The following is a 27,804-nucleotide window of genomic DNA, read 5'->3' on the forward strand; positions in this document are numbered from 1 at the left end:
CATTGAAGTCCGTCTCCACAGACCCTGGTCTCGGCCTCATTGAACAACGGATTATTTTCCTAAAAAACGACGTTCTGTCCATCAATCTCTTCTTAGCTCAGTTGGTTTAGAGCGTCTGACTGTAATTGTTAATTGTCATCAGAAGGTCCTTTGTTCGACTCAGAGAGAGGAGATTTCCTTTTTGCCCATGTTCAGGTGGTTGTCTATCTTTTGCTGAAGAGCACTTGGTGTAATCAATTATGGTGGCGACTGGAAAGTGTTCCGAGGCTTGTGCATTACATGCATAATCTTTGGCATAGAGGTTGTCTAATTTCGAACAAGATGGATAGCTGCCATGATGTCCAATGCAGCCATCTGACTGTGACTTGTTGGCATCTCCATCGGTCCTGCCCACCAGGGTCCATACTGATTGTTTCCGTTTGTGTTGTTCTTCTGCGAGCTGTCGAATTGCTTCATGATGAACTCGGTCAATTGATGCTGCAAGTCCGGCTCTTGATTGGTATCGCGCAAGACCTTGAGCAGTTTGGCCAGACTGCGCAGCAAGACAGACTTGAAGCCGACTGCGTCGTCGTTCTTCCAAGGTTCATGGTTGCCTTTACCGTAGCTGCCGTGCTCTGTCAAAATACCATCCTTCTCGACCCAACCGTTTCGGCAGATGGCTTTACGAGCCATGTTGCAAGCCAAAGAGAGGTACTCGTGCGGAGATTTGTTGCATTGAGAGCCTTGCTGACCGAAGCTGAGTGTTGCAAAGATGGCAGTAGCCGCTGCGATAGCTTGTCCAGTGCAGTATGTAAAAGTCCAATCGACGCACTCTTGTGACTTGAGCTTGATCGTGTCAAGGACTATGCACTCGTTCGAACGGTAACGACAGCGTTCAATCCAGGCAAAGCTTTTCTCAGCTGCATCAAGCATCTCTGCAGTTTCTCTTCCTGGTTTCTGGAGCAGCGCGAGACGCGCAGAAAGTTCGGAGAAGAGTCCAGTGCTGATAGCATTAACCTGGTCCTCGTTCGGGCGAGTAGTCCACATGACCGCGCCAGCCATGTCCATGTCTCTGACCTTCGCCTGACCAGGTGATAGCATACTACGTCTGACATGCTGCCAGATCTTGACAGCGTTGTCCACATAGTACGGGTCTGGGTTTGTCATGTATGCATCAAGTAGACAATTTCCCCACCACAGAGTATCATCATTAAATTCATTGATGAAATGCTTATGATGGTGTTCCACCGTGGAGAGGCGATCTCTAAGCAGTGTAGCATTGCGATTACTTCCAGACCATGCGTCTCGTAGAGCAATGCACGTGTACCCATTGGCAGTCTGCCAGTACCCTATACCGCCAATCTCGCCATTGGGTTGTTTGGAAGCCATAAAAACGTCGATAGCTCCTTGGGTAGTTCCAGAAAGTGGACTTTGCTCATGATGGTCGTTCGGCAGGTTTGGATTTAGCGGCCGTGTGGGTTGTTGAATCTGGCTGCCTGGGTAGCTTCCACCTTGATGGCTGTGGTGAAGAGGCTGCTGATTGTTCTTGTTCTTTAGGTGCCCGAAAGCATCTTTGATATGATGCATGCTGGCGATGGTGCAAGAAGGTAGTCCGGTTAGGAATGTCAGGTGCGGAGAGTGTCTCTGTGGAAAGAGCAGAAGAGAGCCGAGTGTTGTGGTTGACACATGCTGTGATGACGTAGCTGCAGGAACGTGGAAAGGACGCGACAACGCCAACAAGGTTCCCGGACAGGGAAGGGGCCGTAGCCGTAGCTTGACTCGAGCCGCAGGCTCACATACGAGCTTGAGCAGAATGTATATTTCGACTCGACGAAGCAGACACTTTGACAAAATTGAAGGACTTGAAGACATTACTTGTCTAGAGACACGAATATTTAAGCGGGCATAATGGTAGAGATGATGAAGAGTATAGTATTCGGTTTAAGATACACACAGAATGGGAATAGGGGTATCGGTGATGCCACTCATGGGCCCAAAAGCGCCTGCCTGCCAACCAGCCTGACACAGGCATCCGAGACAAAAGAAAATAAAAGCAAACAATGACCGTTTTTACATCTTTCCTTCGGCAAAGCCACGTTCATACTCGTTAGCCGTAACACCGTTTCCACGGCTCGTCGTCTTACCTCTTTCTGCCTTTGGCTTGCTCTGTTCCAAGCCTTCTACCCTGGACAAGTTTTGATAGAATGTGCGAACCTTTTCGTGAGCGACGACCTTGCGGGGGTCGAAGCGCAACACTTGTAGGCCTTGCATACTAGTTGCACGAGAGAGTGCGACATATGCCTGTCCCTTTTCGAAAACTTTCCCAAGATCGACCTTGACTCTGTCCAGTGTCTGACCTTGAGCTTTGTGGATACTCAGTGCCCATGCAAGGATGAGCGGGATCTGGGCACGAGATGCCTGGACTTCACCATCGGGAAGCTCGATCTTCCAAGTCTCGCGTTGACAAAGGAGATCACGAGTGGTGTTATCCGCAAGCGTGAAGCGAACAACAGGCCAAATCTGTGATGTACTACCCAGCAGGTTGTCCATGATGCGTTCGCGGGCGGTCTTCTTCTTGTCGCGGCCACCACCTATGGCATCCTCGTCCTTAAGGGTTCCTCCTTGAGTGGCAATGAACGCCTCTTCATTGTTATTATAAGAGTCGAACTGGATCTCACTCATGAAGCCAATGATCTTGCCTAGCGAACCATTGACCAAGCTTTCGTCGATGTTCTTGATAAGCATGACCTGGGCGCCCTTCTTCAGTGTGATGAGTTCAGGTGCCATGCAATTGGCGAGTAGCTTGTCACGGAAAGTCTTGTCAGTAATACTGCCTCCGTCTCGTGCCTCGAACGTTCTGATCTCGCCGACAAGCTGGCTCATCTTGGTCTGATTGGCGTTCTCGACCTCATTTCTGGTTGGGAAGAGCTCGGTGGCATCGATGGCATCTTCCGATAGAGGACGATTGAGAGTGTGGAACGCTTTGATGCTTTCGGCGCTCATGCGTCCTTCTCTCATTTCGTTGAGCATGTTGGCAAAGACAGGATCCTTTTGACGGAAGACATGGTGCAAACCAATCGTGTACTCAATGCTAGTAGACCACGTGGCTGCGTCGAAAGCGAATTTGGCAATCTTGCCGCTATCCGGTACTGGAGGCAATTGGAAGAAGTCGCCAGTGATGACAAGTTGAATGCCGCCAAATGGTCGTCCGTTGTTTCTGATTTGGCGAGCAATAGCTTCAAGCTTGTCGAAAAGGTCACCGTCAACCATCGAAATCTCATCGACAACGAGGACTTTGGTACGCATCCATCTGTGCTTGGCCTTTTGATTACGCTTGATCTTCTTGACCAGTTCTGGAACGTCTTCTTTGCCTAAGCCGATACCAGCGAAACTGTGCAGTGTAACACCACCAATGTTGCATGCTGCGAGGCCAGTAGAGGCTGTGACGGCGACACGATCAGGCTCGCGGAGATATTTCTTGCGCAATGTTGCAATGATCTCTCGTAGAAGGACGGATTTACCAGTACCAGCGGCACCAGTAAAGAAGACGGCCTTCTTCTTCTCTGAGATCAAGTCCAGGACGTGTTGCTGTTCGTCGCTGAGGAAGACACGAGCAACAGCATTTTTGCGGCTTTTGGATTTCGCTTTTTGAATCACCTCGTCAGAAGGTTCATTGAGCTTCATCTTCTTCTTGTTGATTTCACGAAGACTGGTCTTCTGTTCCTTGATAGCACTTGCGGTTGTGTTCCAAGGTAGGGCGCTCTTCTTTGAGGTCTGGACAGGCGTCGCATCGACAACGCGTCGTTTTGAAGGAGGGATGGTCTTCATGTCCTGTTCGGATTGTGTTGGCTCTTGCTTGAGCCACGGTAGCGTTCGACGTTTCGAAGCAGCCGCAGGTTCGGTCTTAACAGGGGCGGATGTCGGTGGCACACGAGGAGCGGCAGGGCCATTGTTGCTGTTGTATGCAAAACGACGGATCGAGGAAGCGTTCGGCGGCGGGTTGAAGTGTTCAGTGGGAGATGAGGACCAGGGCAAAGGAGCACTACTTCCGAAGTTGTCTGTGGCGGGCTGCTCCTGGGTGTGCTCACCAGAGATGTAGCCCGAGTCGTTACCGGTACCAGAGTCGTGAACTTGACGTCTAGGTAAAGTTGGATAAAAGGGAGAGGATTGTGCGGCGGTAATCTTTGGTAGGACGGGATACTGGATTGAGTTCTTCGAGATGGACGACTTTGGTGCAGGTTTCTTGGCCTTGGGCTCTTCCACGATCAGATCATCGAGATCAAAGTCGTCATCAAAGTCGTCGGCATCGAAATATTCGCTATTGGTGACTTCAGGAACGGCACATACGACGGGCTGAGTGGCATCGTCAAAGGAGGCGGGTGTGCCGAAGGTCTTTGCAAGACCACTGTGTGTACGTTTGAGGCCGTTGATAGACTTTGAATTTCTGGAAGCTGTAGACAGGACGGAGGATTTCTGGGATTGCTGCTGCGGCGGCGGAGGGGGGCTAGAGGAGAAAAGCTGATCGAGCGGTTTGGCGGCGGCATTAGAGGCTTTGTGCCTGTTGACGGCGGCACTAAGCATGTTGTTGTGGGAGCGCAGACGGTTGTCGTGCGAGGAAAAGGAGCGTGGGTTCAGGTGCGACCTGACAATTGCGGCGGAATGTGCTTGTGCTGGTGCCTCGAGGTGTTGTCGATAATGGGCAGTAGCAGCTCTGGCGACTGTCCTTCTTCCAATCCACCCACGCAGCAATCCCGTAGCGCTATATCCTCCACCCAGCATGCAGTACACCACGACCAGCGCTAATAGAATCAAGGCGACTGTTTCAACCACTCCCAATTTTTCACCTTCGTCTTTGGTCGCCATAACCAACAAACGCGTAGCGTAAAGTCGACGCGCCGGCCCGGTAATTACCGTTTTAGATTTAGGCTTCGACTTTCATTTCACGTGCTCTCTACCAACCATGTTTGATCACTTTACAGAAGAGACGGTCATTATTTTGACAGCTTTGATGTTTGTACTTTGTTATTTGCTCGCCGGCTATGTACCAATTTGATTCTCCAAAGCAGACGGCAGGAAAAGGATGTTTAAGAAATGGGTATAAAGCTTCGAGAAATGAGAGGGGCTTTTCATCAACATCACAAGCAGAAATCAACGTAAGGAAAAGACATGTCATCGAGAGATTTACCAAAGAGAAGGAAAGAAAGAGAAGAGGAAGATGAGAAAAAGGAAGAGCTACATAAGACGCTTTCCCTTGTTCGGTTCCTCCAAATGTTTCCTCCATCCTTGTGCCTCGTTATGCACACTGTCTGGATCCATGAAATAGAAAGGAGATGCTTGAGTTTTTCTTGAGAGCATAAAAACAGGACCGCTTCCCACATGCAAGGTAAAAGCACAACTTTCGGCGAACCCCGTGCAATGTGCAAGAAGTTGCAAGGGTATAAAGAGCTGAAAACATCAAATGACGGGTGACAGAATTGAAAAGGACTTCCTATCCAACGACAGGACTGGCAAGGAAATGTTCGTGTTGACGGCTACCTCGCTCGAGCCAAAGTCGTCAATGTTTCAGTCGTCGGCAAATCTCGGCTTCTGGTCGTATCTGCCATCTCCTCCTCGCAGAGGTAGAGCCAGTTGCTGAGGCTTGTTCGACAAACTAGAGCCGCAGGTCTTCTAGGCCTGGTAGCCACCGTAGTTGTTGAAGGCACCACCCTGAGGGGCGCCCATGTAGTTGCCGCGGCCGAAGCCACCGCCGTTCTGGGGCATCTGACCGTAGGCCATGTTGGCACCGGCGAACTGAGCGGCAGGCTGCTGGAAGCCACCAGGGCTAGGGCCTGATTTCATGTTAGTATTGTCAAAAGCATGAATCTGTGATCAATCCCTACCTTGAGGAGACATGGGGGCAGCGCCGTTGTACTGGGGGAAAGCGAAGCCCTGGGGAGTAGGAGGGTAGCCAGTGTTGCCACCGACAGCTGCAGCGGCGGCGGCAGGCGAGAAGCCTTCGAAGTTGGTGGTGGGAGGACGGTCCTTACCCCACTGCATGCGATAGTTAGCATTTGAGGTTTGTTGTGGCATGATAAAACTTACGCTGCACTTCAGGGGACGGCCGTTGACGTTGTAGCCGTTCAGCTGGCAGATAGCCATGGCGGCATTCTCGTGAGAGTCCATCTTGACGAAAGCGAAGCCACGGTCAGATTGGAAGCGAGTCTCGGTAACATAACCAAAGTTTTGGAACAGAGGGACGAGGTCGTTCTGGGTGGTGTAGGGAGTGAGGTTGCCGACGTAGCAAGTGGTCTGCCATTGAGGAGTCTGGGCAAGGATGGTGTCGTAAGACTGGACACCCTGAGTGGGGAACTGGTGGTGCTGACCGAAGGGACCGGGAGGAGTAATACCCATCTGGGCCATGGCCTGCTGCTGTGCGAAAGAGGGCTGACCCTTCTGGTTGGCCCAGTTGCAGCGAATGGCGCGAGAGCCGAGCCACTCGCCGTCCATGGAGCTGAGAGCCTTCTCGGCTTCGGCGCGGTCACGGAAAGCAACAAACCCGTAACCACGAGAACGGCCAGTCTTCATGTCCCACATGACGCGGGCCTCGGAGACGCTGCCAAAGGCGGAGAAGGCTTGGAGGAGGACCTCGTCGTTCACTTCGTTGGAAAGATCACCGACGAAGATGTGGAAGTGGCCGGAAGTGTCTTCCTTGCTGGTGGTGTTGGACTGATAGGCCCAGTTCACACGAATTTCCTTATCACGTGTCAGCCGCCGTGTCTATCATTTGCGTACCACAATGCGACGATTCACTTACCGACTGGTGGACACGTCTTCCGTTAAGAGTCTGCATGGCTCTTTCTGCGGCAAGAGGATCGTCGTACTCAACGAAGCCGTAGTTGAATCCTTTTGACTGGAACTAGGAAAAGTTGTTGTCAGTGGATGGTGATTTGATAATTTGGTACGACAAAGCGCGTTGGCAGGGGTAGAAGTGTAGAAATAGACAACACAGAGCGCGCAAACAGCACGTGAATCGGCAGGATGCATGCACATGCATGCGCATGCAGTCCAGGCAGCCATGATTGCTGTAGGTGACAGCAGACATGAGACACGATAGCAACCATGCGGGACCGTGTGCAGGGTGTATGGAGTGACAGGAGTTGTATCGAGACTTACGTTCTTGTCAGGGATGATCTTAACACTCTGAACGTGTCCGGTGGTCTCGAAGATTTGCTTGAGCACTTCCTCGGTGACTCTAGGGTCCAGACCACCAACGTAGAGAGCTCTCTTGTTGGGCTCAGGAGCGGCACGGCGAGGACCGCCGGCACTGCCAGGCGAGTTCAAGCCATTGCCATTGTTGTTCATAGCATCGGTCATGGCGTTGGCCTCCATGGTGCTTTGAGGGATGTTGAGCGGGGGGTACTGGCCAGGAGCACCGCCAGCCTGGGCGGCAGCGGGCATCTGAATCTGGTTGTCGGACATGTTTTTCTAGACTTGATCTGACGAGGAAAGAGATCGAGTCGGTGTAGAGCTGCGGTGGAACAGGCCGAGACAATTAATCGAACAAAGGCCGGGGTTGAAGCTTAGACGGGTGGGTAGGTTGGCTGCAGGAGCTGATTTCCGGCGGGGTTGATATCCTTCTCGATAAGGTGAGGAGACGATGAGCTTGCAAGAGTATACGGATACAAGATGGAGGAGTTTGTCGGGACGACTCGAGCTGCGACGGAGAGTCGGGGTCGAGATAGGCGGGCGGCCTGACTGAAAGAGATGGGGGAACAATTGGGCAAGGAAAAAAGTGAGAAGTTGGCCAAAAGAGAAGCAAGTTTTGCAAACGCGCGGAAAAGCTCAAAGCTCCGAGTCAACGCAAAAGAAGAGAGTAGGAGAGGAAAGACGAGCGACGTGACAAGCAGCGAAGAGACAGGTGGGAAGAAGGAGAGCCGAGTGGGAGGAGCTTCTCGTCACAAGTTGACAGCCCTCTTTCATTTAGACGTTAGCGCTTCCCTCGTGCTGCACTGTTGCACTTGCACTGCTGCCGAGACGGTCAGGGTCCGTCACAGCGCCTTCTCCGCAACGTTGTCCCAAACTTTCAAAACCTTGCCTGCACTGCACAAGCCGCAATACACGGTCCCTTTTCTGTCTCTCGCTGCCGTGCTTCCGCCAGCCTACTTGCCTTGACTTGGACGTCGCTTGCTATCTGGGAGAACTGCCGCTGCCAGTCCACTCCCGCTATCGATCACTTCTCTGTGCCCCCTCCTGAGTGGATCGTGATAACGCGGCTTCTTCCAGAGCACGGTGTCACGCCATAATCTCGACATGGATCACGGCCAAGCCGTCAGATCGCCGCTGGACCAACTCGAGGCACAGGTTAATCTTGTGGTGCGTAGTATTGCATACCACTCACTTTGGCATGTGTTTCTTCCTTTCACTCGTGCTAATCAAAGTTATCGAATAGTTGGAACACACCGGACGTTTGTTTGCGAATAATGCCAGAAACCACGGTCAAATCAACAACCCTCAACGACTGAAGCAAGTCATTGCGGGTGCAAACAATTCCTTCCACGATGCCTTAGATCAGCTTGAGGGTGAATTGGTAAGTTCTGATGACTTTACTATTTGAGTTTAGCATTTCTGTTTCCCATCTCACTTCTCCGTTGCAACGTTCCGCTCTATCTTATCACCTCAATCGACAACAAAAGCTGATAATCATATCAGACTCTGGCACGCGCGGTGATGCGTCGTGATCTCGCAGTGTATCGCTCACAACGAGGAGCCAAACTGAAGCCTGACGCGAATGTATCAGTACCACCAGTCGGAGATGGAAACACCACCACGATCAGCATGGACGACGACATCATTATGGGCGAGTCACCAATTGAGGACTCGAAGCCTTCACCACCCAAGGAAATAATTCCACAGCCAGAGGAAGAACAAACAGGGAAACCAAACTCGCCACTTCACCTCGACATTCCTGGCCAGGATCACCAAGCACCAGGCCACCCCGGCGACGAAAACACAGGCACCTACAGCAACTTCGACTTCGAGTCCCTCTTCAACGATCCAAGCAGCGCAGGCGCCGCCTCCCGTGCAAGTCCCAAAGACATACCCATACCCTCACCACCAACCCAACCTCAGGTTGAACCTCCAGCTGCGCCTCCGGCCGAAGAACCAAAGCCGGCTCCTCCTACACGAACCATCACCATCCCTGACGAACCCATCAAACCTGCCTCCTATAACGAACCCGACGATGGCTTCGACTTTGCAGACCTTACGAACTTCGGCCCAGACACGGATATGCAAGATACCGATGGCATTTCCTCTCTCCTCCCCGGTCTGGAAAGCTACGCCAACTCCGGCGGTGGTAATGGGGGTACAGATTCAAACCCACAATCCGTACCTGCAGACTTCAACATCTTCGACGCAGCTGGTGCAGGAGACTTTGGGAGCGCGCAACCTCAGGACCAAAAGACTGATGCTAAGCAAGATGGACAAGACCAGCCTGATATGGGCAACAGAGATGACACTTTTGATGATATCATGAACTTTACCGAGTTTGACATGGGTGATTTCTCGGGAGGTGGTGAGAGTCAGGGCGGAGAAAGCAAGTTTGATGCCTCCTTCTTTGATATTTGATTGTCAAACCAGGACAGATTTGGAAGTGTTTCGCACAACATAAGTCCATCAGGGGCGCTCGTTTGCTTGGGAAGAAAATTGACAACTGCTTATAAGCAAAGCTCCAAGAGAGGCACTATTTGCTGTATCAGCATCGGAGGAATTTTTGATCTCAATGAACGTAAACGTGCAAGATAGGAAGGAGATCTACTAATAGAACATTTTCTCTCAGACGAGGAAAGCCAGAAATAGTCTAAAAACATCTAGCTAACCGAAGCACGGAATTTGCAAACCCTTCTTTTACTCTCGAAGAGAAGGCCAGGATGTTGACTAAGAAGCGTTGATCAGTATTTCAACAACCCTCCCTGCGGGTAAGATCAACAAGCTGAAAAGAACATGATACTCGGAATAAGCACCAACAGAAGGAAACGGCAAAGGATGAAAAAGCTCATCACGAAGCTCTTCTGCTAACAAGCGACCTCTCACTTCAAACGAAACCCCTTACAAGCGATATGATATGGGAGAAACAAAAAACCAAGGCTTATATACACAATAACACGTATATATTCTCATCTCAACGAAGATACACAGCCGTAACAAAAATAACATGCATGTGAAAAAGATCCAATATAAGAGACAAGAAGAATCAATTCACCAAAGACAAGAAAACCTGTACCCCTGTTTTGAAGAAGGACTTGAGCATGCAAGAAACAATTCGTCAAGGACGAAAAGAACAAGGACACCAGGAATCAATGCGCAAGGAAAGAAAGGCAGCAAAACGATAAAAGAATTGAAAAGTGATGAACATTCAGAGAAGGAAGGAATGAGTGGATTTCTTCTTTTCCATGCCCTGTTGGCTAATCAACACTGTTGCATTGCAAAATGTTTTTTTTCTCGCGGAGACAAGTCTCGGCCGATGAGCCCCCTAAAAACCCCCAACACCATCGCTAAAAGAATGCGGATAAGAATGAAAAGTTTAGAGAGGAAGAAAGAGTGAGAGTGAGAGCTGAGAGTGAGGCCATGAGCATTGCTACAACGGAGCCATGGACTCCGTTGGACATGGTTTGTAAGATGTTGTAGATGACAATCACTCCCCATTATCTTCATCGTCTTCATCGACTTCCATGCCAAAGTTTCTACGTTTCATGGCGAGTTCGCTCTCCAGACTCTGTAGCTTGTTGATGTTGCGTTGCCTGAGCATGGGGTTCATGGAGCGCTCGACGTTAGCGCGCGCATTCGCAACCTCCTTCTCCAGGTCCTCAATCTCCTCGCGTACTTGAGCTTGCACCGCTTGTTCTGCGACCAACTCCTCGTCGATGGTATCGGGACCTTCATCTTCGTCCTCGTCGGATTCTTCGGAATCGTCGTCTTCATCGCTAGAGCCTTCTTGCGCTGGTGCGGGGGTTTCGGCAGATGCTGCTGGTGTTGGTGCTTCGGTTTCTGGTTCGGCTTCTGCCATGGCTGTCTGGACGGCTCCCATCTCGGCGGCCGCATCGGCTGCAGGTAAGGGTGGCGCGTCGGTCATATCTTCGTCGAACAAAGCAGCACCAAGCATGCCTTCTAGATCTTCGTCGTCATCTTCCTCTTGCATGGGTTCTGTAGTGTAGGCCTGACCGAATGCATCCTCGACTGTCGTTCTGTAATCGGCTGGCTCGTCTTCGTCGTAGTATTCTTCTTGGTCGCCTTGAGCTTGCGGATCGGGAGCATCGTGATCGATAATGTTATATGTCACAGTACCCCCTGCCTTTTCAACCAGTTCGTCGGCTTTTATGAGACGTTCCACCTCATCATCAACATGTTCAACAGACTTGTAACTAGCTCGTTGTCTGAAACGTCTCTTACGAACCCAGTGCATCGGCGGTGTCAAGCCATGGGCATATGCAAATGTGCTCTTGTTGACTTCGCGTGGTAGAGGATGGTTTTTGGCTGTCGTCTCACTGTCGGTGGTTCCCAAGACTAGCAGCATTTGGCAAATGTCGGCGACCTTCCACCATCCTCTTTTGTCCCAACTCTTCATTCCTTCGACGATGGTTGGTAGATCGACCATGACAGCAGCATAATTGGTCTTGTTGACGGTAACAAGAGCGCGTCGCAAGTCCTTGTCCAGAAACTTGAGATTGACATAGGCGCCGCCTGCTTCTGGCTTCTCACCCAAAGTCTTATTTGCGATAGCTTCACGCAGATATTCGCAGTCCGGACCAGGTTCCATGCGTAAGATCCATTGGTGCTCGATAGCTGGGTCGTCTTCAGCGTCGCTTGCCTCGGAATCGTAACCAACACCGACGGGACGCTTGGGTACGTATTTCCTGGATACGATAGAAATTGACTTGGGACCAAAGCTTTGTTTCCTGGCGCCTGCGCTCAGTTTGATGCGAGCGGAGGTGGGTGTAGACGCGGCCGACTCTTGATTACCACCACTACTGAGCTTAAGGGAGAACTTCTTCTTAGGAGGGAGTTGTGTATTGATAGTGGGTCGTTTGGGAGCTGGAGAGATATCGTCCTGAGCCGATCGCTTCTTCGAGGCATCGTCGGTGGGCTGCTTTGGCTTCTTGATCTTTTTGGGTATGGCGGCCGGGATGGCAGACTGAGGTGGACGTGGCGGTTGTGAGGGAGTTGATTCATTCTGAGGAGTTGGCGGTTGCGAGTTCTTGATCTTCAATTTGAAACCGCCTGTGCTGGGAGTGGCAGCAGCAGGTGTAGGCGGTACTGATGGCGGCGCGTTTGGATCCGCAGGCTTAGCTGCTGAGAGTTTGAGCTTCATCTTGGGCCTGATCGCCTCTTCAGCGGGTTGCGACGCTATCGCTGAGGTGAAAGGATGCGTTAATCTGGTTAGTTGCGACAATGATGAAGACGTCTGGTGGGTAGGTAGCTGTCTCTGTGGAAAGAGCGACTGCCAAGCCGGACTTGTGAAGTCAGTCAGTCGCAACTTGCATGTGAAAGGGCCTTGGAGCTTTCCACATCTAAAACCATCGCATCCTTGATCTCTCTACCTAGCTTACCGACATCATGTCGGCGACTCAACAACTACACACATCACTGCTGCGCGCACCCATCCTTCACATCCTGCGTGCCCAGGGCTTCCACTCGACGCGACCATCAGTGCTGGACACTCTCGTCAACATCACCGAACGCTACCTATTACTTCTTGCCGAAACGACGAGGGACCATGCTCTGCTCAATCACAACGACCCGATACCCACCGTCACTGATGTCCGCATGGCTTTGACCGACTGCGGCACTCTCACGCCCGTCCTCACAGCCGCCGAACAAGACTGGTTGGAAAAGTTCAGACGACCACTAGAAGACTTTGACGACCTTAAGCATGGTGATATCCGAAGAGAAGGAGAGCTACGGCGACGCGACGAACAAGATACTCAGGATGTTCGCGACTTCATCAAATGGATTGTCGGTGACCAAAACCGCGAGATCCGTCGCATTGCTGGCGTCTTGCCTGAACCTGGCCCTGGAGGCACCGTCAACGGCGAAGACTATCTGACCGTCTTGAAGAAGAAGCACAGCAAGACGGGTGAAGAGTCAAGGTTTCAGGGAACTGTACTCGGAAAGCCCGCAGAGGACAGACCACTCAAGATCGAAGGCGGCCCTGTGGAGACTCTGACCGAATGGAACAATCTCATGCACGACCACTCCGAGCACCAACTACCTACGACAAAAGACGCCGCCGAAAGTCCGCATGAGGCTGAGATCGACGAGCAGCAACTACTGATGGATGTGTCTTGAGGAGCCTCCACTTTAACTTGACACTATTATATCCATCAACAACCACAATCCTCCAAGCGGGACTAGCTTCTCTACATGACCTCGGCACAGATCGCCGAAAACGGCTGTCGAGTTGTCCTTTAGACCTGCTCGCTCCGGCGTTAGCACCGATGCGCCAAACGCGTATGATAGCTCACAGCGAGCCGCTCGAATACAGGTCACGAGCCCAAGCAGGAATAAGAGAAGGCAGTAGAGAGGCGGCTTTAAGGGGGGATGTTAGAAGGCCCCGCCGGTCTGGCCAGCAACCACTTGTATCACTTATCAGCAAGGTCAGACAGTGCTATGCTGCAGATGACGATAGACAGCAACACAATGAACAAGAGCACGGCTCAACATCAACTCCAGTCCAGTCTTCTAATCTCGGATTTTTGATGAGTGTGACCAATAACAGCTATAGGGAAATTCCCCCGTGAAAGGCCCCTCCCCAATTTGCAAGCTCGTTCATGCTGCTGGTCAAAGATACACGATGGTGTCGAGGAGGAAAGGATGTCCACTGCCTTCTCAAACCAAACAAGCTGGATTCCTCGACGAAGGAAGCACTTGCGAAGAGTCCCTCACCAGCTCACGTAGAACCCACATGCTTACTGAAGAACCCAACACCACCCAAGTACTTGATCGCCTGCAACGCAAGCTTATTCTCCTCATCCATCTCCTGCTCAACAAGCTATTTTCCCAAATTAGCAATTGCACCCCTTAAAATCTCACAAAGCAGATAATTCAAAAAAACTCACCCTTTGAAACAACGTCTTTCTCTTTCCCTTCTCCTGTGCAGAGGAAGCATCATGCTTATACCTACACTTGTTTCCAAATTTACATCTGCCTTGGTTTGCGAAACTGACGCAGGGTTTTGCTTCTGCTTGGGGGGGTTTTGGGTGTGCTTTTAGGGATTGGGTTGGTGGTGGGACGCGGATTGGGTGCGAGAGTTTGGAGGATGTTTGTTCGGGTGCGGCGTCGCTGTCGGAGTCTGAGTAGTGGTCGAGGAAGGGAGATGTTGCTTCTGTAGGGGCGTTCTGGTCTGGTTGATTTGTGGGTGCTTGGTCGAGGTTCATGGTTTCGGTTCGCTGGTGTGAAGCATCAACAGCTTGCTCTGAGGTTTCGGCGAGGATTGGTGCCTGTCCCTTTTCTGCTAGGAGTTTCTGCAGCTCTTCAACTTTCTGCATCTGCACTGCGAGCTCCTTTTGTGTGTCCTCCAATGTCGAGTCGTCTCTCTGTCTTGCTTGTCGTTCAGTAGCGGGTTTTCTCATCTGCCTTGGTTGACGATCTTCCCTGACTACAGGCTGATATTCTCCACCTGAAGCACTGGCAATGGCCGCTCTGGTCTCTTGCTCAATACGTCTACGCTCCTCCATACGTGAAAGCACCTCTTGCTCTTTCTCTTCTACTCTGCGTTTACTTGGCCAACGCTTCCTACGCTCTGCAATCCATTCGGCGATATCTGCTGCCGAACCTAGCGTTGATAGTTCGCCATTGAATTCAAAACTCAGTGGTCCATCTTGCAGAGCGCTTAGGGCAGCTTCTTCATCGACGTCTTCCTCTTCTCCCTCATCATCATCCTCGTCGGAGTTTTCGGGTGATGCGTAGTCCTTCGGAATAAGTCCTAGTCCAGTCGAAGGTCGTTGCTTGAGACCTCCACCGGATAAAATTGGAGCAGGAGGCTTTTGTGGTAGGATCGGAGCACCAAAACTGGGAATCGCAGGGGCGACCTGAACTTTTGGCGCACTTGGTGGCTTCTTCATCGGATGTCCTCTGTTTGATTGGCCAAATGCTTGTTCTCGTGTTCGCTTTGCTCCCGGTGGTGAGTTGGCGTTACCAGAATTGCCATAGGGTGAGAAGTCACTTGGTCCAGCAGAGTATACAGGTTGCTGTCCATATTGAGAGACTTGAGGTTGAGGGTACGTCTGAGCCTGCATTCCACTAAAAGCAGGGTTTACATATGATCCAGGAGGAGCTTGATATTGCTGAGGGGGCTGATACTGTTGCGGGACCTGGTATTGTTGAGCATTTTGGTACTGCTGAGGAGCTTGATATTGTTGCTGTTGGTTGCCATAACTCGGTTGGTAGTTGCCAGTATTTTGTTGGCCGTAGCCAGATTGATGATTGTTCTGCTGTTGGAAACTACCTCCACCGCGCTGAGGTGCACCGCCTCGTCCTCTGGATGAACCACGGCCTCCACGACCGCCTCTACCGCCTCTACCTCCGCGATTGTTAAATTGATTGGTTGCCTCTGGCTGTGATGATGATGCTGCTTTTGGCGGAGGTGGAGGCGGCGGCGGGAATGAGAATCCGTTCATGAGGAAGTCCTTCAAGTTTGATTGCTATAGTCCAGGGTAGTTGTTTATCAAATCGTACAGAATTTGAATGATGCAGTCGAGAATCAAAAAAAAATGCAAAAAAGATAAAAGCATTTAAATTCTCGAAAGGGCAGCGGCAGTAACAGCAAGAAGACCCGTGCCAAGCCTTCACCTTTAAATCCGTAGGGCTGAAAGAATGCCTCGAAGCAACCAAACCTCCCGCCGAGTTCGACTCTCACACCTGTGCATACACATTGACTGGAAAGGATGTTATTATAGCGACACTCGAAGAGATATCTCAATCACCACAAGCTTGAAATTATTATGACTTCTTTGCTGGACGACTATTTGATCACAACGCTGCCTGAATATTTGACCTGAAGAAAAATCTGCCGGGCGTCGTACTGTCCAAACTCCATCATCAAAGATGTATATCATCGTAAGTGTCATAATTTTCCTCTACAAATCTATCAGAAGCAAAGACAGAAAGAGCAGTGGAGACAGAAATGAGACAAGCAAAATGTCTGGAGTCAATACTGATTAAAAACTCAAGGTCACCATCGCGGACTTGATCCAAATCTCACCCCAAGACTTCGAAAAGCGCAGCGCGCAAGCAATCGAAGACAACATCAACCTGAAATACGCCGACAAAGTCATCCACCGCGTAGGTCTCTGCGTAGCCCTCTACGACATACTCCAAACCAGCGAAGGACTCATCGGCCACGGCACCGGTATCGTAAACGTCAATGTTGACTTCCGCATGATTGTCTTCCGCCCCTTCAAAGGCGAAATCTTGACCGGAAAGATCTTGTCGTCTTCGGATATGGGTATCAGAATCTCGATGGGATTCTTCGATGATATTTTTGTGCCGGCGCCGGGGATGCTGTTTGAGCCGGCGAAACATCATCTTACCGAGGATGGCGAGAGAGTGTGGGTTTGGGAGACCGCGCCGGATAATCTGTTGTATTTTGATGTCAACGAGGTTGTGAAATTTCGCGTGGAAGCGGAGACGTGGACGGATCTTTCGCCTGAGAAGCAACCTGCACCGGGCGAGGAGGTGGAAGTTTACAGACGCTCTCCTTACGAAATCACCGTGAGTACTAATTCTCTTCGACATCAAAGAACCAGCACTCTAACTCCCAAAACAGGCATCAATGCAACTCAGCGGTCTCGGCCCAGCCTTCTGGTGGAGAGAACCAGACGAGGAAGAAGCAGCCGAAGAAGGCGAAGAAGAAGCCGACGGTGGAGCAGAAGACATGAACGGCGATGCAGTCGACGTGATGGACGAGGGAGTTTAGTACGACCCCTCCATGCCAACTCGTCCGCTCGCCCCAAACCCCGCAGAACCAGAGTTCGAAGCAGCTCCAGCGGCTCCTGTCAATCCTGGTCCAAAGAAACTGGCACAGAGAAGAAAAGGCTAGATGACCTACTCTACTGAAGAGTTTGAAGCTGCAGCACAACTCTGTAGGCTATGGCGAGAAGGACGCCTCGGGTACTAGATAGAGAGCACCTGATGCCACAGGACATCGGGTCGGGTCCAGAAAGAAAAGAAGGTCTTCTAAATCAGACTCGCAATTTTTTGTTCGGCGAAAATTTGAAAACCACAATCAGATCCAAAATCTGACCAGCGACAAAGGCGGACGTGGTAAAAGACTTCAGGACATGTCGAAAACTGTAAAGAAGCACGGCAGACTCGTGAAAGATGTGTTGCTCAGCAGTATGGACTACTCGAAGGGAACTCCATTTGACATGACTTTATTCCAGGCAGAGACATCCATCTCTAAAGCTAAAAGCACGTATAGATTACAGCAAACGAGGAGAGATGGATAACATTTCGCTTTTCTGATAGACTATGCTCGCTAGAGAAACGAACTCCCCATCTACTTAAGTCCCAATCTAACCTTCAACACTCCCTCCCAAGCATCCAAAGCACTGGCCTCAGCCTTGTTGGCAAAGTTTCTGATCCCCTGACTCAAGAACTCGGCCTCGGCCATAGCGTCTCCAGTAACACCCTCACGCAATGCCTGCACCATATCTCTACCATCGATTTTTGCCTTCTGCTCACGTGCAAGTGTCTGTAGAGCTGAGAAGTGTTTGGCAACGGCGTCGCGGACGCGTTGGATAATTTGGGGTGGTAAGCGATTGCCTTGACGTTTCTTCTTCTCTACTTCGGTGGCGATGTTGCAGAAGAAGGCGCTGCTGCGGAGGAGATCGAGGAGGAGGTAGTAGGGTTGCAATGTGTAGCTTGATGGAGGCAGGCCTGAGGATGTTTGTGTCCCGAGCATATCTGAGGGGGAGAGCTCTGAGATTGAGGTTGCCAGACGGTCGAGTAGACCTGTGTCAGGCTTGGTCTCGTCGGTGCCGAGAAGCGATTTTGTGGCTTGGAGGAGCTGTGCCCAAGGCTTTGCCAACGACTTCTCTGTGGGAGTGAGTTCCTTGTCGCCTGCCTCTGCGAATGCAGCAGCTTCGTCCTCTGTTACGCTGCTGGGCTTGGCGCATACAGTGGGTCTGTTAGACAGCAATGCCCAAACATCCTCGCTCACGATAGCTTGTGAGATCCAGTTGGTGTTAGGGATCTTGCCTCCGCTGTGTAGTCTACGCTCAGGCGTACTTTCTGTGCCGTTGCCATCGAAGTTGAAAGTTTCTGCGTAATCTCTGCTGTCCTTGAGGTCCTCAGTCCAGTACTTCAAGACACTTGGACGAATGTCCGGGGTGCGAGGGTGGAATGGATTGTCTGTCAGACGAGCCATTCTGCACTGCTCAAGGATAAGCATGCGTCTGGTGAGACTGTGTTCGAGTGTATCGCGTAGTTCCTGCAATTCGAAGATCAGATCGCACTGTCCTTGCTTCATGAGTGATGACTGTGAGTGTGCGAGTTTCTTGTCGGTAGCAAAGAACATGTCCAAAGCGTTGTCGATGATCTCGTATGGGTCGACTGAAGTCTCACCTCTTTGGTCGAGTGCGAACGGGTGGTTCACGGAGATTCTGGTCAGGAGAGAGTGGGCCATTGTTTCCTGCTGGATCTCTCTCACACGCAAGCTAGCGTATTGCCTCATGGCCAGAGAGTGCAAACCCAGTTCTGTCTCGAGGTAGACAAGCAATACTTTACCGGGGTGGGCATCTTCTGTGACAGGGCCAGTCTCAAGGAGGTATGCTGCCTGGAAGAGGTACGTAATGTCCTTTTCGAGCTCGTAAAGGCGGATCAGTGCTGACACGGCCAAGTAGCAAGCATCTGACAGGCGCAACTTGCTCTGAGAACTAGTCTCCATGAGTTTGATGCATTCGGTGGCAAAGTTCTTGATGACTTGTGCCTCCGGTTTGGCAATTCCAATGTTGATGCGGTACTGGAACTTCAATGAGTTGATCTCGGCAGTAAGCAGATCGGAAGCCTTATCAACAAGCGTCAGTCTCGCATCCATGGAGTAGAGACAGTTTGCTTACCTTTGCAGATCTCTTGGTCTCGGTGTTGGTCAGCTTCATCGACGAGTCCGAGACGTGCTTCAAGAAATCTTGCTGTGTCTCGGCGGGTAGTTCGTCCATGAATTCCTTGATGTCACCGTAGCAGAATGGGTATGTTTGCCACTCGTTGAAGAAGTCCTTTGCGGATTGCAACGTCTTCTCCGATTTGGCATTTGCGTCGGTCTCGGTTTCCGAGAGGACTGAGGCCTGAACCTTGGCCATCATTTGTAGGCGCTTGATGCGCCAATCGTCTTTCTCAGTGATGTCGGGAATGGCGTCCGTCTTTCCGAGCTTCGAAGAGGCCTTGACGAGACCATCCCAGACGACCCAATCATCTCTGACTCTGCTTGCCATTAGTCGTTGCCCACGTCCTTGCGTTGCGTCGGAAGGACATACCTCAATGTACCGTCCGTAGAAGCCTCGCCGAGCAGAGAAGAGCAAACGTCGAACAGCTCCTGCCAACGAGACTCCGCGATGTACAACTGAATCTTCTCCCTCGTAAAAGGCCAGTCGGTCATGATCTGCTTAGCTAGCTTGTCGTCCTTCTTGTCCTTGAACGAATCCAAAGCTTCAATCATATCCTTCTTCTGACCCTGTCTTCGGTACAGGTTCATCAAAAGTCTCAGCTGTGCAGAGTCCTCGACTGGTGTCATCTTGAGAGTTCGGAAAGCAAGGATACGATTCATGCCAGAAACCTTTTCATCTTTATCGGCTTCACTCAGCAATTGTTGGATAGCGATGTGGGCGAGTTTGTAGCGCTTGTTGGTAGGGTCGGCCTTTTTCATAGCAATCAATGCCTGTGAAGGATCAGTATTCGTTGTATGTCGAATGATGTCGAACGCCGTACGGTAGCCGCATCCTGCCATCTCTGCTCGTTCACCGCGGTCGAGAATCTTTTCTGATTGATAGCAATCACACCGTTCTTGCCCGCCGCATTGGTGGCATTCGTCCACAGCTTTCCAGCCCTTGGACCATTACTCAAAGCGCGTGGATATTCGTCCGCGACCGCCATTGTAGCCAATTCATCCAAGTCTGAAATGAGCATCAGATCAACAATAGGAGGATTCCTACTACAAAGCTGATCAAGAATTTGATTGGCCTCATCGTGTTGCGTCAAGCTGAACAAGAAGTTTGCCTTGAAGTAAAGTAATTGGTTGTTCGCGGGCGACTTCTTAAGAAGCTTGTTGCATTTGCTCAAGCCATCCTTGTATCTTCCAGTTTCCAGATAATCTTCCAGTTCTCTTGCGGCCGCCATGGTGACTGTTTGATGATAATGTCCGGCCAAAATTCTGCAAATGTGTGAAAATGCGCGCTTTGAGAATAGTATAAGAAATGTGGATATAAGAAGTATAATCCAAGACATACATGCCAGAAATGCGTAGAAGATAATTAGAGATCAAACGATCTATGATCAAGACTTTTGTGAGGGAAGTGCGGCCAGTGGAATTGACATGCAGAAAGGTTGTCATCGATTGCCGAAGCACCGATGAGGTCCGTGCATGGTTCTGTTTGGGACAGGGTTGCACTTAGACATCAATTTAGATTGAAGCGTTATACACAAGATGCGCTGATAAACCTCGCAAACAATTCCAAAGGAGCTTGCTACACGTTATATAATCATTGAGGCTTCCCCCAACCCTCCTCTGACAATGATTCAAAAACTCCGTCGATGAGACCAGGGGTGCCACTAACACTGATGGCGGCTCCTTTCGGACCTGGGTTGTTGAGCATGGGCACAATACGAGTCTGTTCATGGCCGACTTCCAAGATAGTTCCTCCCACCATATCCTCATCTTCGACGAGCTTCAACATTGCTTCTGCCACCTCTTCAGGTGTCGCCCAAACATCCTTCTTCTGATCGACGTATTTCATCTTGTCCGGGTTGTCCGTCCACAGAGGCGTTTTGATAATTCCAGGACAGCAGGCATTGACACGAATGCCGAACTTCTCATCGAGAGCTGCCAACGAGCGTGTGAATCCAATTATGGCGTGTTTGGACGCGCAATAGATGGGTACTAGGAGCGAAGCACCTTCACCGGCAACGCTGCTGATCATGACTATACGCTTTGGGTTCTCACGGCTTGCTCTACCGCTAGCTTGGTGGGACAAAAATGCCGAGATCGCCAGTTGAGAAACCCTGATTGGATGTGTGACATTGATGTCCAACGAAGCGTAGCGACCACCTTCGATGCTATCCTTCGACTCCGAACTACCGGGAGGATGCCAGAAGTTCGACCAGTTGGGTTCAAATATACCTGTTCAAATTCATGTTAGCGCTGGGGAGAAATCACAAGATTATGTTACGCAAAGACAAGCATACCGGCACCTGGACATACGAGGTCAGTACCACCAAACTCTTTCTCGGCCACTTCGAACATCTTCGAGAGTTGGGTCCAGTCTGTGACATCTGTCTTCTGAAATATGGCTCGAGGTCCACTTGAGAACCCAGAGTACTTGTCGGTAATTGCTTTGGCCTCGGGACGGAGACCAAGGTCGGCAAAGACAACATTACAGCCTCGAGAAAGCAGCAATGAAGAAAAGGCAAGATTGATACCTAGTAGCTTGTGAGAAGATTCAAAATATGCTTGCGAGAGCCAAATCCTTACCAGATCCCGCTCCAGTAACAATTGCGGTCTTGCCCTTGAGAAGGAATGGTGCAAAAGTTGAGGCCATGTTATGAGATTGGCGCGTAGTACGAACGAGTTCGTAAGGAAGCAGATACAAGGCTTCGTTTCATATGCGTAGTTCAAGAACTACTTCAATGTTTTGTCGTTGATATATGCTACGTCAAGCAATGACGAGGGGTAGTGGGGAGGGCGGGGTCGACATCCGGACGTTACGACGATCCCGAGTTGCGAGCACCTTTTGGAGTTGTTGCATCAAATCTTGTAAATTCAGCCGATGGTGGACCTTGAAGCAGATTGTCATTGCTGTGCTGTCGATAGTCACTCGGTATCCATAACAGCGAGGGTTCCGCGGAAGAACGATGCCCGAGCAGCACGTTTCTCCTCTAATCGACAGCAAGTGATATCCTGCAAGTAAAGTCGAAGTCCATGAGTGAAATTTTGTTTAAAATAGGCGTGGCCTCGATTTTGATAATGAGTTGGGTGGGTATCTTTGGTTGGTTGTTGTGGTGATTTTACCACCATCTGCCTTGCTTTCTCTTCTCCTCCTTCATCTCTGCCATCTGCCATAAAGTCAGTGGGCGAATACAAGATTTCATGTTGACCGATCATACCCATTGCTTCTTACACTCACGGTATGCTCTACACATCTTTGTCAGTCAAGGCCTTTCATAAATCGATTCGAGAAGAATTGGACATACTCGAAGTAATCTGAGCAAAGAGTCTTGTCACCACCATTTCTCCTTAGGCATCTCAAAGATCTGTCGGCGGCTTCCTGACAAGGATCGAAGTACTCGCTGTATGCTTTGCTGTATTGAGACTGTGATTAGACATGACTTCTTTCGGTGGTGGCGGGAAGGAAGATTGATATACCTGCTGTACTTTGCGCCGCCCTTCTCCCAAGCTTTCTTATTCTCGTCCTCGTGAGCCATTGTGCTTTCCTCTCCTTGAAAATGTTCGAGAAGAGATGCAGTTGTGATGAACAACCGGTTGCCACGATGGTAGGAGAGTCTCAAAAGGTGGAAGAGAGGCCTGTGCTTTTGTCGGCAGATCTTGCCGTCTTAAGATTCCCTCAACTCGAACAACACATCTTTGTCTGAATATGGAGAGACACTCGAGGCTTGGAAAACGTTTATAACTTATCGGGTCAAAAGCACGTGGGACAGAAGAACACGATCTCGCGCTATTGATCCTGGACAAATTTGTCGCGAGGTTTCATCTTTATTTTGGAATAGAACTATTACTTCTTTTTCGGAGCGGCATTGCCTCTTCTCCTTTCCCAAACCATCACGTATGCTTCCTTTGTACTCAGCAGTTCGGCTTCGACTCTGCCGACCCACAGGTCTTGCATCTCCACCCAGCGATCGGTGTCGGCATTGCCGCCCTTCTCCTTGCCCCTATCCAGCAATTGCACACGCCAGACCTTCTTCTCGGCTTCTCCCTCGACACTGTCATCACGTACGCGAACACCTTCGTGGGTGATGTTGGCGACTAAATCGTAGATGATGGGCTCTGCAGGAGGATGTAGTGATGGGTTCGGTTCGACATAGGGGGACATGTCTAGTGAGCGAGGAGAGAATGTGACGATGGTAGGATTGCGTTGTGTCTGGAGGAATTTGTTTGGCGCAAAGCGCTTGACGTGCATGAGCAAGTACGGCGGAAGAGGATGTAGGAGACGATAGCGTAGGCGAGTGTTGAGACGTTCCTGGGCGCGAATGCCATCGTATTTACCCAGGATGTTTGTGAGACTGACTTGAGGGATGATGTTCTCATTTCTGTCGTCTTGAAACAGCGGTGCGGCCGGGAGATCCAGTGTCAACATCATGAAAGGCGTCACGGCGCTTTGGATGGCAGCATCTTCGAAGCGCAATCGATCTTGAGCATCGGCACGAGCGGTGATAGATTGCGATTCAACGCGGAGTTGGCCTTGGAAAATCTTCTGCACGATGCTACTTCTAGGCTTCGACCGACTACCTCCCAGGCCGGTGTGTAGGTTGTTTAGGAACCAGGAAAGGAAATCTGCAGGATCGGCTTGTTCTGTCAACGAAAACTTCTTGTTGGAGCGCTGTGAAATTTCCTGCAGCAGTTCGTGAGGAGAGACGTGTGCTTTGAACGAGCGAGGGTTCCAGATCTTTCGTAGCAGAGTACCAAATCGCTGGACCAGCTGTGGGCGATCGTGCAAGTCCTCGAGCACGAAGAAGTTACGGAGCGGAGGGACATGAGCAAGGGCGTGGCAGACGACGTTGAAGTAGTCGTTGGCCTTGATGTTGTTCATACCGACATAGCCTGGCGTGTATTTCTTGTCTTGAAGGTCCCAAGCAGGTTCTCGGACCTTGTCCAGTTTCGCAACATCTTGTTTTGAGTAGGTCGGATCAACGACAAACTTGATATCTTCCAGACTCTTATGCTTGACCTCGTAACCATCGGGCAGTACGTAAACTTGCTTGGTGTGCATGTTGATAAAGACATGGTGACCGATGTCAAGGGCGTGGTAGTAGGCTTGCGACTTGGGGCCACGACCCTGGTAGTATGTGCCGCATACCAGACAGGCGTAGACGTTGATATTTGAAAGGGTGACACTGCACAATTTCTCGAAGTCAAAGTCCAGCACGCCGCGGTTGATGGTGTCCAAGTACAAGTCCGAGTAACCTTCAGCTGGCGCTTTTTGTCGCGTCGGGCCTGACACTGCAGGTAGGTTGTCCTCGTCATCGTCTTCCAGCTCGGCCTCTTCTAGCGCGCCATTCTCTTGCGCGGCAGCATCAGCTATGCCATCGGTATGTCCGTTGGTCGGCTTTGTGGTAATGGGAGCAGGCGCATCCTCATCGACGACGTCCTCGACCCTCGCGCGTTTCGAGAAAGGGGATGCGGTGGTTTGTTCCAGAGGTTCCTCGGCCGGGCGCTTGCTCATTTTGGATGTTGGATATAAATTGGAAATTAATCGCGTTCGGAGGTTCTGGACGGTCGCCGCAAGCTCGCTGGTTGCACCGCCAAGGCTGGAGCATGACAGCGTTGTGGGATTTTGTGAAGCAGCAACAAGCACCAACAACTTTTTGTTTCCCTCTCATCCACATATCCCACGAACATCGCAAAGATGGTGTGTTCCTGTCCCTCTGTCCAGTTGGAGTGCTCCTACTAACCCTCTCCCAGTCGTACAACAACCCCACGCAAATCTTCGCCGACGATGTCACAGAGGAAAAGGGCGAGAATGCCCGTCTGTCAGCTTTCGTTGGCGCCATCGCCGTAGGAGACCTCGTCAAGACCACTCTGGGTCCCAAGGGAATGGACAAGATCCTGCAATCAGGTTCCACCGGCCAGATCATGGTCACCAATGACGGTGCCACCATCCTCAAGTCAATAGCCCTCGACAACGCTGCCGCAAAGGTCCTCGTCAACATCTCAAAGGTTCAGGACGACGAGATTGGTGACGGCACCACTTCAGTCACTGTTCTCGCTGCTGAGCTGCTGCGTGAGGCCGAGAAGCTCGTCGACCAGAAGATCCACCCCCAGACCATCATCGAAGGTTACCGTATCGCTTCCGCAGCCGCCCTCTCAGCCCTCGCAAAGACCGCCGTCGACAACAGCGCAAACCCCGAAGCCTTCCGCAAAGACCTCCTCGCCATTGCCAGCACCACTCTCAGCTCAAAGGTCCTCTCGCAAGACCGCGCATATTTCGCCAACCTGGCCGTAGACGCCGTTCTCCGTATGAAGGGTTCCACCGACCTCTCCCACATTCAGATCATCAAGAAGGCTGGCGGTAAGCTGTCCGACTCATACCTCGACTCTGGCTTCATTCTCGATAAGAAGTTCGGTGTCAATCAACCCAAGCGTCTCGAAAATGCAAACATTCTGGTCGCAAACACTGCCATGGACACAGACAAGGTCAAGATCTTCGGTGCTCGCGTCAAGGTCGACTCAACCGGCAAGCTGGCTGAGTTGGAGAAGGCCGAGCGTGAGAAGATGAAGCAAAAGGTCGAGCGTATCAAGTCGCACGGTATCAACTGCTTCGTCAACCGTCAACTCATCTACAACTGGCCCGAGCAGCTCTTCAGCGATGCCGGCATCTGCAGCATTGAGCACGCCGACTTTGACGGTGTTGAGCGTCTTGCTCTTGTTACCGGTGCCGAGATCACTTCCACATTCGACCACCCCGAGCTCGTCAAGCTGGGCCACTGCGATTTGATTGAGGAGGTCATTATCGGTGAGGACACTCTGATCCGCTTCTCGGGCGTTGCTGCGGGTAAGGCCTGCACAGTCGTCCTGCGTGGTGCCACCGAGCAATTGCTCGACGAAGCAGAACGCTCCCTTCACGATGCCCTTGCCGTTCTCTCCCAGACCGTCAAGTTCCCCAAGACCACTCTCGGTGGTGGTTGTGCCGAGATGGTCATGGCCAAGGCCGTCGACCAGGCCGCCCAAAACGTTGCCGGCAAGAAGGCCATCGCCGTCGACAGCTTCGCCAAGGCTCTGCGACAATTGCCCACCATTCTTGCTGACAATGCCGGTCTCGACTCCGCCGAGCTCGTCAGCCGTCTGAAGAATGCAGTCTACAGCGGCATGACCAACGCAGGTCTCGACTTGTTGACCCCCGGTGGCGGTATTACAGATATGCGCGAGTTGGGTGTCGTCGAGGCTTACAAGCTCAAGCACGCTGTTGTGAGCAGTGCCAGTGAGGCCGCCGAGCTCTTGTTGCGTGTGGACAACATCATCCGCGCCGCACCGAGGAGAAGAGAGCGTATGTAAAGTCAAAAAAGTTTCAGATACCCGATGAGTAAAAGAAAAGATCTTTCGGAAAGCCTTTCAAAGCAGACTGTCCATTCTCTATTTGTCTTCGCTTCGATACCGCATCCCTTACCTTTGCATTTGGCATGATCATTGAAAGATGTAGCGTGGTGTTTTCAGGACTGATAGCAGATGACATGACACTTGCAGCGTTCTTCACCTTCAGTACGTATACAAGCGATGAACACAAGAACAACATTGATGAAAGGGCAACCAGTCCAACACAAAACGCGCAATCGTCTCCTAGTATCTGACCCTTTACAACATCGCTCTCAATTCCTTCAACTCACCCCCGTCCAACCCCAAATGCTCCACCATCAACCCCATGTGATCGAAGCCCCAAAACCTATCCACCTCTCCCTGCGCATTGGTAGCAACGAACCAAGGTAATCCAAATGCGCCTTCTTCAAATGCCATATCTGTGTTTTTTTGCAGTTTTGCTTTCGCTTCTGGTTTCGTGCTCTGTGTTTCTTCATCAGCAATTGCCTCTAAACAACAAAAATGGAAAGGTGAGTAGACATCAGGGTTTGGTGGGTGGTAAACTCACATCCTCAACAACTCTCCTCGCCTTTTCTTCTCCCAGTACCTCAGATAAGATGGCGCCGAAGACGGCGGGTTCATGGATGGATTTGTTATCCACCCACATTCCCTTGTACAACGCCGCTATAGAGTTCTCCAGCATAGACGCATGTTTGTCTTCAACGACAGCCAATGCCCTCATCACATGCAAAGTGAAAGGCGGGAAATTCTTAGGCATGGTGGGGGAAAGTGGGATAGAGTAGCGTTTCGCCCAGCGCTTGCGTGAGGTTTCGATGTAGGTTGATTTATCTGCACACACCACCTCATTATCAGTTACGTATACTTTGGCAAGGAGAGGGTAAGGAGAAAGAGTGCAAGGAGGGGGATTGGGAAAGGAATTGGGGAGGGAGGGGTTTCTGTCACTTTTTATATTGATGGGAGGGCGGTTGTCGCATGCTTTCATTACTCCGCCGAGGAAGATTGGTATGTAGGTTATTTCTACTTGGTTGAAGATTGGGGATTTCTGTGGCTCGATTAGCCTCTCGGTCAGTTTTCGTCTTCTTCTTCTCCAATTTTGGTGATGGGTTCTTGTTATTACCTGTAGGGTGTGGAAAGCATAGTAACCGAATGGACTGACTATGTCCACGAACAAGGTGAGTTTTGGTTTCTGAGCCATTGTTGTGGCGGATGTTGAGGTTAAGCTATGAGGACTTTGAAGGAAAAAATGGTTTGATTTGCAGGCTTGGAGGAAGAAGAATAGAATCAATGTTGAGTCAACTTGATAGATAGGTAGT

General features: G+C 50.8%; 13 protein-coding genes across 13 annotated transcripts; 4 read left to right on the plus strand and 9 right to left on the minus strand.

The window, feature by feature from the left end:
• Positions 1-93: 93 nt before the first annotated feature.
• M438DRAFT_341900 (uncharacterized protein) lies at positions 94-1,664 on the minus strand. Its single transcript, XM_029904617.1, has one exon. It carries the CDS (start codon positions 1,564-1,566, stop codon positions 307-309), a length of 1,260 nt encoding a protein of 419 aa, XP_029764472.1. The 5' UTR covers positions 1,567-1,664; the 3' UTR covers positions 94-306.
• A 3,982-nt stretch (positions 1,665-5,646) lies between these two features.
• M438DRAFT_331209 (uncharacterized protein) lies at positions 5,647-7,437 on the minus strand (the record flags this gene model as incomplete). The annotated part of the gene is made up of 5 exons (XM_029903387.1): positions 5,647-5,807; positions 5,859-6,009; positions 6,061-6,711; positions 6,773-6,874; positions 7,132-7,437. The coding sequence occupies 5 exons, from the start codon at positions 7,435-7,437 to the stop codon at positions 5,647-5,649; spliced, it is 1,371 nt and encodes a 456-aa protein (XP_029764473.1).
• Positions 7,438-8,268: 831 nt separating this feature from the next.
• M438DRAFT_331210 (uncharacterized protein) lies at positions 8,269-9,585 on the plus strand (the record flags this gene model as incomplete). Its single annotated transcript, XM_029903388.1, has 3 exons — positions 8,269-8,331; positions 8,408-8,545; positions 8,668-9,585. 3 exons carry the CDS (start codon positions 8,269-8,271, stop codon positions 9,583-9,585), a joined length of 1,119 nt encoding a protein of 372 aa, XP_029764474.1.
• Positions 9,586-10,651: 1,066 nt separating this feature from the next.
• M438DRAFT_371241 (uncharacterized protein) lies at positions 10,652-12,325 on the minus strand (the record flags this gene model as incomplete). The annotated part of the gene is made up of 1 exon (XM_029908246.1): positions 10,652-12,325. One exon carries the CDS (start codon positions 12,323-12,325, stop codon positions 10,652-10,654), a length of 1,674 nt encoding a protein of 557 aa, XP_029764475.1.
• Positions 12,326-12,429: 104 nt separating this feature from the next.
• Positions 12,430-13,428, plus strand: M438DRAFT_80695 (uncharacterized protein). The gene has a single exon (XM_029910337.1). The coding sequence runs from the start codon at positions 12,571-12,573 to the stop codon at positions 13,300-13,302; it is 732 nt and encodes a 243-aa protein (XP_029764476.1). The 5' UTR covers positions 12,430-12,570; the 3' UTR covers positions 13,303-13,428.
• A 475-nt stretch (positions 13,429-13,903) lies between these two features.
• On the minus strand, positions 13,904-15,632 carry M438DRAFT_266064 (uncharacterized protein; the record flags this gene model as incomplete). The annotated part of the gene is made up of 2 exons (XM_029900076.1): positions 13,904-14,005; positions 14,073-15,632. 2 exons carry the CDS (start codon positions 15,630-15,632, stop codon positions 13,904-13,906), a joined length of 1,662 nt encoding a protein of 553 aa, XP_029764477.1.
• A 427-nt stretch (positions 15,633-16,059) lies between these two features.
• Positions 16,060-16,930, plus strand: M438DRAFT_371244 (uncharacterized protein; the record flags this gene model as incomplete). The annotated part of the gene is made up of 3 exons (XM_029908247.1): positions 16,060-16,071; positions 16,186-16,725; positions 16,781-16,930. The coding sequence occupies 3 exons, from the start codon at positions 16,060-16,062 to the stop codon at positions 16,928-16,930; spliced, it is 702 nt and encodes a 233-aa protein (XP_029764478.1).
• A 515-nt stretch (positions 16,931-17,445) lies between these two features.
• On the minus strand, positions 17,446-20,513 carry M438DRAFT_394009 (uncharacterized protein). The gene is made up of 4 exons (XM_029909146.1): positions 19,939-20,513; positions 19,488-19,888; positions 19,074-19,434; positions 17,446-19,021 (listed from the first exon to the last, which is right to left on the minus strand). Exons 1-4 carry the CDS (start codon positions 20,452-20,454, stop codon positions 17,513-17,515), a joined length of 2,787 nt encoding a protein of 928 aa, XP_029764479.1. The 5' UTR covers positions 20,455-20,513; the 3' UTR covers positions 17,446-17,512.
• Positions 20,514-20,708: 195 nt separating this feature from the next.
• Positions 20,709-21,764, minus strand: M438DRAFT_331216 (NAD(P)-binding protein; the record flags this gene model as incomplete). Its single annotated transcript, XM_029903389.1, has 3 exons — positions 20,709-21,346; positions 21,412-21,645; positions 21,698-21,764. 3 exons carry the CDS (start codon positions 21,762-21,764, stop codon positions 20,709-20,711), a joined length of 939 nt encoding a protein of 312 aa, XP_029764480.1.
• A 466-nt stretch (positions 21,765-22,230) lies between these two features.
• On the minus strand, positions 22,231-22,647 carry M438DRAFT_331217 (cytochrome c oxidase-assembly factor COX23, mitochondrial; the record flags this gene model as incomplete). The annotated part of the gene is made up of 4 exons (XM_029903390.1): positions 22,231-22,278; positions 22,330-22,357; positions 22,417-22,524; positions 22,589-22,647. 4 exons carry the CDS (start codon positions 22,645-22,647, stop codon positions 22,231-22,233), a joined length of 243 nt encoding a protein of 80 aa, XP_029764481.1.
• Positions 22,648-22,888: 241 nt separating this feature from the next.
• Positions 22,889-24,656, minus strand: M438DRAFT_341910 (cysteine proteinase). The gene has a single exon (XM_029904618.1). The coding sequence runs from the start codon at positions 24,621-24,623 to the stop codon at positions 22,956-22,958; it is 1,668 nt and encodes a 555-aa protein (XP_029764482.1). The 5' UTR covers positions 24,624-24,656; the 3' UTR covers positions 22,889-22,955.
• A 150-nt stretch (positions 24,657-24,806) lies between these two features.
• On the plus strand, positions 24,807-26,452 carry M438DRAFT_351585 (uncharacterized protein; the record flags this gene model as incomplete). Its single annotated transcript, XM_029906729.1, has 2 exons — positions 24,807-24,809; positions 24,863-26,452. 2 exons carry the CDS (start codon positions 24,807-24,809, stop codon positions 26,450-26,452), a joined length of 1,593 nt encoding a protein of 530 aa, XP_029764483.1.
• Positions 26,453-26,638: 186 nt separating this feature from the next.
• Positions 26,639-27,796, minus strand: M438DRAFT_341912 (putative 2-hydroxychromene-2-carboxylate isomerase). Its single transcript, XM_029904619.1, has 4 exons — positions 27,609-27,796; positions 27,434-27,533; positions 27,039-27,319; positions 26,639-26,953 (listed from the first exon to the last, which is right to left on the minus strand). The coding sequence occupies exons 1-4, from the start codon at positions 27,684-27,686 to the stop codon at positions 26,750-26,752; spliced, it is 663 nt and encodes a 220-aa protein (XP_029764484.1). The 5' UTR covers positions 27,687-27,796; the 3' UTR covers positions 26,639-26,749.
• Between the last annotated feature and the right edge of the window lie 8 nt (positions 27,797-27,804).

The sequence above is a fragment of the Aureobasidium pullulans genome (genome assembly GCF_000721785.1).
Source record: "Aureobasidium pullulans EXF-150 unplaced genomic scaffold scaffold_2, whole genome shotgun sequence".
NCBI lineage: Eukaryota > Fungi > Ascomycota > Dothideomycetes > Dothideales > Saccotheciaceae > Aureobasidium > Aureobasidium pullulans.